The sequence below is a fragment of the Sebastes umbrosus genome, chromosome 9 (genome assembly GCF_015220745.1).
Source record: "Sebastes umbrosus isolate fSebUmb1 chromosome 9, fSebUmb1.pri, whole genome shotgun sequence".
Lineage (NCBI taxonomy): Eukaryota > Metazoa > Chordata > Actinopteri > Perciformes > Sebastidae > Sebastes > Sebastes umbrosus.
This window is the reverse complement of record NC_051277.1, coordinates 3,883,941-3,893,525: the sequence shown is the minus strand read 5'-3', so window position 1 is coordinate 3,893,525 and position 9,585 is coordinate 3,883,941. Positions and strand designations below refer to the sequence as shown.

Here is a 9,585-nt window from a genome sequence, read left to right as displayed (position 1 = left end):
GTATATATATATATATATATATATATATATATATATATGTATACAGTATATATATATATAGATTTTATTTTATTTTATTCTTTTTCATTTTATTTTTTTACTTGTGTATTACTTGTATATAATATGTTTTTCCTGTATCTATACTGGCTTATTTTATATTAATATTAGGTTTGTTAAGTTTCTTTGTACCGAGAACATTATTATTGGGGACGTTTGTGAATGTTGTTTCAAAATGAACAAAAAACAATAAATATAATATTGAAAAAAAAAATGTATGTGAATTTATATGTATACAGTATATATATGTATATATAAATAGATTTTATTTTATTATATTCTTTTTAATTTAATTTTTTTACCTGTGTATACTGGCTTATTTTATATTAATATTAGGTTCAGTGTCTTCTTTATATCATTATAAAACTTTTTTTGTGTACTTTTTTTGTTTACTTTAACTTTTATCCGCGTCTTTGTTATTCTGTTATAGCTGTAGCTATAATCAGCTTTTATTGTGAAAACTTTATTTTGCCCCCCAAACAGAAAATGTTGATATCTGCTGTTTTAATAAAGTCAGGATTAATTAAACACTTTTATTTTATATGCAACATCAGTATTATACTGACATCAACCACCAGGTGTCACTATAATAATCTATTGGCCTGATGTATGAGGGGTGGAAGTGACAGAAATTAATTGATAAAGACAGCTCCGTTTTCATATCATGACTGTTTTAGTCAAATCAGCTTTAAATGAATCAAATCACTTGATAATTTATCACTCAATTTTTCATTTCACAACCATTTTTATGGCTCTATTGCTCAATTCACATACATTGTCATCACTTCCATCATTAATTTGTAAGCATTTTCATCACTTCCCTTTTTCTTTTTCTATAAATAGATAAATAAATAAATAAATAACAATTTTGCGTTGTGAATGATGAATGTAAGATGGCGAATATGATGAAACACTGCTCTGTTTTCATCATATCACGACGGTTTCGGTCAAATCAGCTTTAAATCAATCAAATCACTTGATTGTTTATCACTACATTTTTCATTTCACTTTAATTTTTATGGCTCTAGTGTTCAATTCACATACATTTTTCATCACTTCCATTATTAATCAATTGTTTTTGTTACTTCCACCCCTCATACTGATGTGCCCCTTTCATTTGACTACAAGCAGGATAAGTTATTTGTGAATGGAAGACAAGACACTTTTTCGAAAAAAAAATATCATTCTCTATTAAATTTTATTTGTACATAAATTGTGCAACAGTAATATTTCCATCTGAAAACACATGAAAAAATCATTTCTGAAAGGCCACCAAATCATCTGCATCGCCACCGCCTTTTGTCAAACACGCAGAATTGGCTCGACGTGTGCACTCACTCTAACCACTGTGCATACAGTACATTACATTGTGCCCTATGGAGTCCAGCTGCAGCATCAATTCAAATGACTATTATTATAGTGCATGTGTGCCACCTGTTCGAAAAATATCTGAAATCAGCGCAAAAATGTAGATTGCAAAAAAATTGTCTGGCTGTGAAAAAAAGACCAGAGCACCAAGAACTCTGTGTTTTAAGCTTAAGGCATGGTCAGTTTACAGTATCAGCAGTATTATTATTGTGGTTGTTGACGAGGTCAGTTTTATGTTCAAGCAATTGAGTAAACTCCAAAAAGAACATATGAACAAAAAGTTGAAGGGTCCGTTCTACTAGGACAAGAAAACTTTCCCTTAGATGATGTAGAGTTACTACAAAGAAAGGTAAATCAATGACAGAACTGCAGTAAATGTTGTCTTTAGGGTCTGTGAAGGATTTAAGGAACATCAGTAAAATCCTGGAATGTTTAACATACAGGAGAGCATTTATATTTATATATAGATCAGTATTCTTATGTAGGTTGGGCTATTATATTTTGACCTGTGTGCACCTTTAACAGCTCAAATACAGTACAGTCATGTTCAAATTCTGAGAACCAAATACAAACTATGCCAGTATCTGATGGGGCACTGAAGTATGCTTACCTCTATTCCAATAATCTATTGACTTTTAAATGTGTATTTAAATCACTCATGAGCAAATATTCTGCTTACTCCAGTGTACAGAGTTCTTTGATGAGGATATCAAGATGCAGACAAAATGGTTAACACAAATTAAGACTTGTATCAATATGAAAATATTGTCTGTGTGCATGAAAACTAGCTTATTTGCTCATGCACATTTCCCTATGGAGTGTTGAATAGGCAGGCACTGTGACATTTTTTTTGTGTGAAATGTTGAATAGTAAAACTAGTGTTACAATCATATCATTGTAATTTCATTAGCTTCTAATTGCTTGGTTCTTGATTATGAACTCTGGACATGTTGCCTTAGGAGGGCAGCAGGTTCCCAAGGACGCTGCCAGAAGAGCGCACAAAGCCTACTAGGTGTGCTTAACATAGTTATGAACGCAGTCATCACACTCGGAGCGTCAGCGAGTGGTCAGTTCTCTTCTATAAGGTTCAAGTCCAGTTCTATGCAGTCCCTTTCAAAAACAATCTTTTGCCCTCCGTCTATTGCAGTCCTTTTTCTGTTATCGTCCTCCTCCTCCTCTTCTTCACTTTCACTTAGTGGTCCGATGCTGGCTCGTCCCAGGATCTCGGCGGGGGAGAAGGCCGAGCGATGCTCTGCCTGGGAAGACGCTGGAAATATGCAGCCACCTGTACCACACGCTAGGCTCTCGGGATTACCAATCTACAGAGGAGAAGAAGAAGAGTCGGGATTATTATCATGTCACAATTCTAGCATTCAACATGTGGAAAAACACCTGGGGCCCTAAGTCTAACTCTCATTGCTCATTAATGCTGCTCCAGGATCCACACCCAAAAGGTAATAAAACATAGGCGGTGCGGTGATGACATCAACGGCAATGCCAGGAAGTCTGCATGGATGGCAGCGCCCGTTTCTTTGGTTAAGTATAGATCAGCTGATAGAGTTAATGGGCTTGGCTGACATGTGTGACGTGACCTGACTAACAAAGAATCAAACTAAACAGCATTAACTCTGGAAACTACAGACGCTTAAAATGTTGTTATTTACATAAATGGCATTTAATCCCATTAAATATGAAACAGACTAACTATTTGACATACAGCAAGACAACATATTGTAACTTTCTAGCAACCTAACTATAAGATAAGTGTGTACCGGGTGGTTCATCTTGGGGATATAATATTAGCGCAAAATAAGTGAGAAGTGAACTTAAGGGACAGTTCACCCCAAAATTAAAACTACATATTATTCCTCTTAACTGTAGTAGTGCCATTTATCACTCTAGATTGTTTTGGTGCGAGTTGTCGAGTGTTGGAGATATCAGCCGTAGAGATGTCTGCCTTCTCTCGACTATAATTGAACTAGATGGCACTGTGGTGCTCAAAGTGCCAAAAAAATACCTTTGAAAAACTCAACAGCAACATCTCTTTCCAGAAATCATGACCCGGTTAGTCAGTATAATCCACAGACCTTGTTGTGAGCAGTTTCATGTAGGAACTATCTTGTTTTCTAACCAACTACAACCGTAGTCACAAGCACAAATCGAAATGTACACTTCCTTCTGCAAAGTGATTCGATTGGCGGGTGTAGTTAGGTAGAAAGAAAATAGTTCCTTCATTAAACCGCTCACAACAAGGTCTGTGGATTATTTTGAGAAACCGGGTCATGGTTTCTGTAAAGAGGCATCGCTGTTGAGTTTTACAAATGTATAATTTTGGCACTTTGAGCACCACAAGCAGAGTGCCATCTAGTTCCATCGTTGAGAGAAGGCAGACATCTCTACAGCTGATATCTCAAACACTCTGCAACTCACACCAAAACAATCAAGATTGATAAATAGCAATACAAAAATACTAAAAATATGTATTTTTGATTTTGGGCCAAACTGTCCCTTTAAAAATAAGCTCCCCAAATTGTCAGAAAAAGTCTGCATTTAAAGATTTTGCAAAAAGAGCCTGTGAACTTCTCATATCAAGGAAAAGTGGTAAGTTAGTTTTGCTTTACTAAGCAGTTGCAACCAGGGAAACCAGTGACAGGAGTGTAATTATGAATGGGTGAAACTGGCTGGAACGGCGTTCAGTAGAATGCATCATAGCCGAGTGGAGATAGGATAATTGCTGCTTGAGGCTTGAGATGCTTCTCTTGCCTGCACAAAAAAACAGAGCCCTGAACCAAATCCTGACTGCACTGACTTGACGGAGACAGGTTTATGGAAACAAATCTGGGGGCCCACTTCTTCAATAATCATCCCAACATAAACACCGGTCTATAATGAAGAGATGGTGTGGGGGCCACGTTTAGCAGTGCCAAGTCGTGGGGGATGTGGCACTGCCAGAGGCTTACTATTGCCCTCCAACATCCACAGGAAAGAAAACATTGGCACAAGTGAACCCAGGCCTGCTGATTACTTAACAATACAATAAACTATGCGTATCTCAATATATACATACATACTACCTAAAGCCCACTGGACTTTCTTGCTCACCTGTGTCATCTTGCTGAAGTCAAGGCCTGGCCTGGGGCAGGGCAGAACATCTGGGTCATGGCGCCTCTTCAAGCGAGGTTTGCGCATGTCGCAAGGCTGCGAGTGGCATCGCGGCAGCGCCGGGTGCAGGTCGCGCCTGGAGGAGGATGGCGTGCTGCAGGCTGAAGTGGGAGACGGAGACAGGGCCGGGTGTTCCATGCCAGAGCAGCCATATGTCAAAGCAGAAGCAGGGGAGGGCTGGGGGGGCAGGAGCACCACGGAGGCATCCTGAATGTGCACAGGGGAGAGGGAGAAGCGGCGCTGCAGCACTGAGTGAGAAACCAGGGGGGCTGGTGAGGAGGAGCAGGAGGAAGGAGTAGCAAAGGAGGCAGAACAGGCTCCTTTCAATTTGTCACAGGGGTCCCATGAGAAGCTCCATGGTAGTGGGGAGTCAGAGGACAGTGCTAGGCTAAAGAAGGTAGGGCTAGAAGATGAGTGCAGGGAGGAAGAGGTGAAAGAGGAACTGGGACCACAAAGTGGCAAAGAGCTGGCTCCAGAGCTCGAACTAGATGCTCCTCCACTTCGGCAGCCACGTTTGACCGGGGTCCAAACCTTGGATGCACTAGGATGCCAGGTGGAGCGACACTGAGACAGGTCCTCTGGAACAGAGAGGGACCGGCAGTGGCGTTTTGGAGGTGGTGGTGGAGGTGAGCTTTGGAAAGCCTGGTTTGTAAAAGAAACCTCTGGTCTCTGGAGAGGTTCTCCAGAGTGGGAAGGACACCATGGGGAGTCTAGTCCACAGGAATCACCCAGAAGGTTAGCTTTGGATGATGGGTGTGTAGCTGAGCTGGTCTCTGAAAATGCCAAAAGACAGACATGAAACAGATTTCCCCACTTAAAGGTTGCAAATACTGCACTTAATTCAATGAACTTACCTTGTGTCGATCTACAAGCACTCCACGAGACAGTGGGACTGGAGCCCACTGCAGGTAATGACTGAAACAGAAATATAATAACTTAAAAACCAGAAGCCATAAAACTAAGTGCATCAAGGAAAAACAAGCCTTTTAAAAAGGACAAATTAGTTTTGTATTCAACTCACCACATTGAACGAGAAAGCCTTGTAATAAGGCTCTTCCAAACTCTGCTTACGGAGCTGCTCTGTGATAAGCGTCACCATAATTGTAGCTACAGTCCAGGGACAGACATGGAGATGATGAGGAGATTTACTGAGGGTAGTGGAAATTGTGTTAGTCAGAATCCTGGCGTGGTTTGTGGTGTCCCCTCCACACCTCAACCAGCCAGACTGACCAGCTTTCTCACTATGCCAACGTCATTTTTATGCCACCTAGAGGGACAGATGAGAAGGGATCCGTATGAAACAATGTCAAAGATTAACTGAAAATGGTCACACACACACACAAACACATTACAGAGAAAGCACTGCATTGAAAAAAATCAAATTGATTTAACAGTAGCTTATAAATTGCTAGACAGAGCCGTCCAATAGGAGTGTAAAATCTGCTAATGGGGACTTTCCTCCAACATGCTATAACATATACATGTGGTAGTGCAGAAAAGCCTACAGAAAGAAGAACAAAATGTCTGAATAAATGTACTCCAAGTACTGACCACATATTAATATACACAACCCAGGCTCTATGTGCTGCCTCATGCACACATGAAAGGAAGAAGTTCATGTTCACAGAGGCAGAGAGAGAGCACACATGGACGAGAGGAGATCCAGAACAAAGAAACACTTCACATTCCATCATGCACAGTGAACATGGCCATTTCTCACTGGGACTACAAACATGGCCCTAGTGAAATTTCAAAGAACAAGCAGTCCAGAGTGAAAAAAACTTTAGGGAAATGCCATAGCAATCAAAGTCAGTTGGGTCCAATAAACACAAATGACAAGAGTTGAGAAGTGAAAAGGAAGGGGGAGGGAGAGGCAAAAAGGGAAAAAATGGGGGAAGTGTGTGAAAAATGAATGGGGATAGGTGTTGGAAGCATGCCATAGTATCTTTGCAAGGGGGGGGACAAAAGAATAGTGACCAGGTCTCAAGGGCTTATATTACCCAAGAAAAGCCAAAATGGTGTGATGTAAAGCAGAGGGCCACAAAACAGCCTGCATGCCCATTTCATTAACACACATTCCTCTGATATTTCCTTTGCAAGTGGCACAGTTAGCTTTTAAGATCTAATGGTTACTCAATCCACAAACATCTCTGAAGATTAACCCGCACCGGCCCATCCCAGCAAACCTTTGCACAGCACAAAAAAAATGTACATCTCAAACTGAAACTACAAAACAAACTCTAACCACTGCATTAAAATGGAACCTGGCCTTTTAGCCTTTTTGCACTGCTCTTTTAAAAAAGTGCAAAAACCTGGAGCACATTTACAGCTGACACCCAAAACCAGACAACATAATGAAACATGATCTTTATCAACTTCAAATGTTTTTTTTTATCTGAAGTCCTACTCAACACTTGACTGCTGGCAGTCAGATGTGGCCTCCAGGGCCTTCCTCCTTGTGGCAAACATGGTGCTACATTGCTAGCCTAGAGATCCACATGCCAGAAGACTCAGGCTGAACCTCATCCTGTAGCCTCAACCACTGTTAAAACCTCTGACTCCATTTGCTCAGAGCTCAGTGCTGTCAAACCACCAGCTCAGTTAAAACTTTCACTTTAACAAATCGTGTCTACAAACTTACTACAAATGAATGATATGGTATATATAGACACATCTAGCACAAAACACTATTAATTAAGACTATTAAATAAGTAGGATGTGTTGCTTTACTAACGTGCAAACCAATAAATAAGTTTAAGGCAGTGTTGCTCAGCTTGCCCTTATCTACCAAAACACAGCTAGCTATATCTTACTTTTGAGTAATATAATGAAACATGATGTTTATCAACTTCAAATGATAATCTGAAGTCCTACTCAACACTTGCTGCTGCTGGCAGTCAGATGTGGCCTCCAGGGCCTTCCTCCTTGTGGCAAACATGGTGCTATATGCTAGCCTAGAGATCCACATGCCACAAGACACAGAAGGCACAGGCTAAACCTCATCCTGTAGCCTCAACCACTGTTAAAACCTCTGACTCCATTTGCTCAGAGCTGTCAACCACCAGCTCATTTAAAACTTTACAATCATGTCTACAAACTTTAACATTACTGCAAATGAATGATATATAGACACATCTAGCACAACACATTAATTAAGACTATTAATTAAGTAGTTCTGGCCTTTTACTAACGTGCAATAAATAAGTTTAAGGCAGTGTTGCCCAGCTTATCTACATAAACCAGCTAGCTAATTAAAACTCCAACTTTAGGTAGCTAACTGTTTGTCATTGACAATGTGGGACTGTGTAATAACACTATATTGACTGGCTAAATCTAAATCAGACACTACAAATGAATGATATGGTACATAGACACATCTAGCACAAAACACTATTAATTAAGTAGTTCTGGCCTTTTACTAATATGCAAACCAATCAATATGTTTAAGGCAGTGTTGTGCAGCTTATCTACAGAAAAACAGCCAATTAAAACTCCAACATTAGCTAACTGTTTGTCATTGACAATATAGGACTTTGTAATAACATTGGGCTACATTTACTGGCTTAAACTCACACACACTTTAGCTGGTGAGCACAGCATATACAGTGAGCTAGCTCAGCAGCACGATGCAGCACATAGCTGTTAGCATGTTAGCTTGTTGGCTAGCTGATAACAAGACTACTAGTTAGCTTACATGCTAAGCTAACGGTTCAATGGCTTGTCATTGTAACGGTTTGAAGCTGTGATACAGTTAGACTACAACACGACAACTGGTGTTAATACATGTAACGATACACAACGTTAATGTATAACTGCATTAGTTGTAGCATTAGCTTTGGTTACGCAGTGTGTTTGCTTGTTAGCATGTTAGCATGCTACAGCTGATGTGTTACCTGCGTTCAGCTGGTTCCTTAGCAACCGAAGCTGCACACAGCGCACCGGACAGGCAGCAGCTCAGCGGAGTATTTATAGCCTTTGGAGCATACCATTACAGAGGTTGTTTTTTTTTTGATACCACAAAGAAAACCACATCATGTTTATACAGCGCATACGTTTCTAATATAATCTCTTTAACGTGTTCCTACTTGAAATTACATTTTTAACAACATATGTTGCACTTATTTTGGACGTCTCTGTTTTGTTAACACCCCCATAGTTGAGCCATTCTAAATAAAGCCACAGCATAACATGAAAAAGGATAAAAATGACAAATAAATGTAGTTTATTTATGATATAAATATTCTAATATAGTATATATATATATATATATATATATATACTTTATTGAACAAATTCAAATTTACAAACAACATGGCTCATAGGTTATTGAATTAGAGTAAACGGACAAGGTGCATACAGAACAAGAACAAATAAAATATTGAAAATTATACACAATAAACACCATCCTTTTAGCCATCATTCTTTTACTTCTATTTATCTACCTATTTATATTTATTTCACTTTATTTTATCTTATTCTTTTTAATCTTGGCTTAATTTGATTTGCACCCTCACTGACAGCCAGCCACCCTCACCCCTCTCAAACACACACACACTGTACACAGTCACACAATATTGATCTTGCCCAGTTATGTTCGCTTTTTTCAAAGTTTTTCTGTCTTTCTTTTTTATTTATTCATTTTTTGTTATTTATTTATCTATTTTTATTTATTTATTTTTCTTTCTTTAATTTATTTTTCTTTCCATTTTGTTTTATCCATAATTCATTTTATTTTAGTTTGTTATGAGGAAAAGGAAGAGAAAGAAAAAAAAGGAAAAATATATGTATATAAAAAACTTTTTGGAAAAGCCAGTCATTATATAGTTTATATCTGAGGGGAGCAGTTTAGAGGAGTATTTATAGCCTTTGGAGCATACCAATACAGAGGGTGGTTTTGAATACACTTTCTAAAAAAAACACAATTTGAAGAAAGTCCCATAATGCTTGTAAAGCTCATACGTTTCTAATATAACTTTTTTAACGTGTTCCCAATAGAAA

General features: G+C 38.8%; 1 protein-coding gene across 1 annotated transcript; it reads right to left on the bottom strand.

Annotated features, from left to right (window-relative positions):
• Positions 1 to 1,220: 1,220 nt before the first annotated feature.
• Positions 1,221 to 8,564, bottom strand: fam53c (family with sequence similarity 53 member C). Its single transcript, XM_037780876.1, has 5 exons — positions 8,481 to 8,564; positions 5,609 to 5,854; positions 5,442 to 5,502; positions 4,528 to 5,360; positions 1,221 to 2,744 (listed from the first exon to the last, which is right to left on the bottom strand). Exons 2-5 carry the CDS (start codon positions 5,684 to 5,686, stop codon positions 2,493 to 2,495), a joined length of 1,224 nt encoding a protein of 407 aa, XP_037636804.1. The 5' UTR covers positions 5,687 to 5,854; positions 8,481 to 8,564; the 3' UTR covers positions 1,221 to 2,492.
• Positions 8,565 to 9,585: the final 1,021 nt, after the last annotated feature.

Bases quoted from the DNA above. Each gene is read 5' to 3' on its own strand.
- fam53c (XM_037780876.1), bottom strand. From the start codon at position 5,686: ATGGTGACGCTTATCACAGAGCAGCTCCGTAAGCAGAGTTTGGAAGAG. The intron at 5,503-5,608 runs GTGAGTTGAATA...TTTCTGTTTCAG, and splicing joins AGGCTTTCTCGTTCAATGTG to TCATTACCTGCAGTGGGCTC. The intron at 2,745-4,527 runs GTGAGCAAGAAA...TCTCCTCTGTAG, and splicing joins ACTTCAGCAAGATGACACAG to ATTGGTAATCCCGAGAGCCT.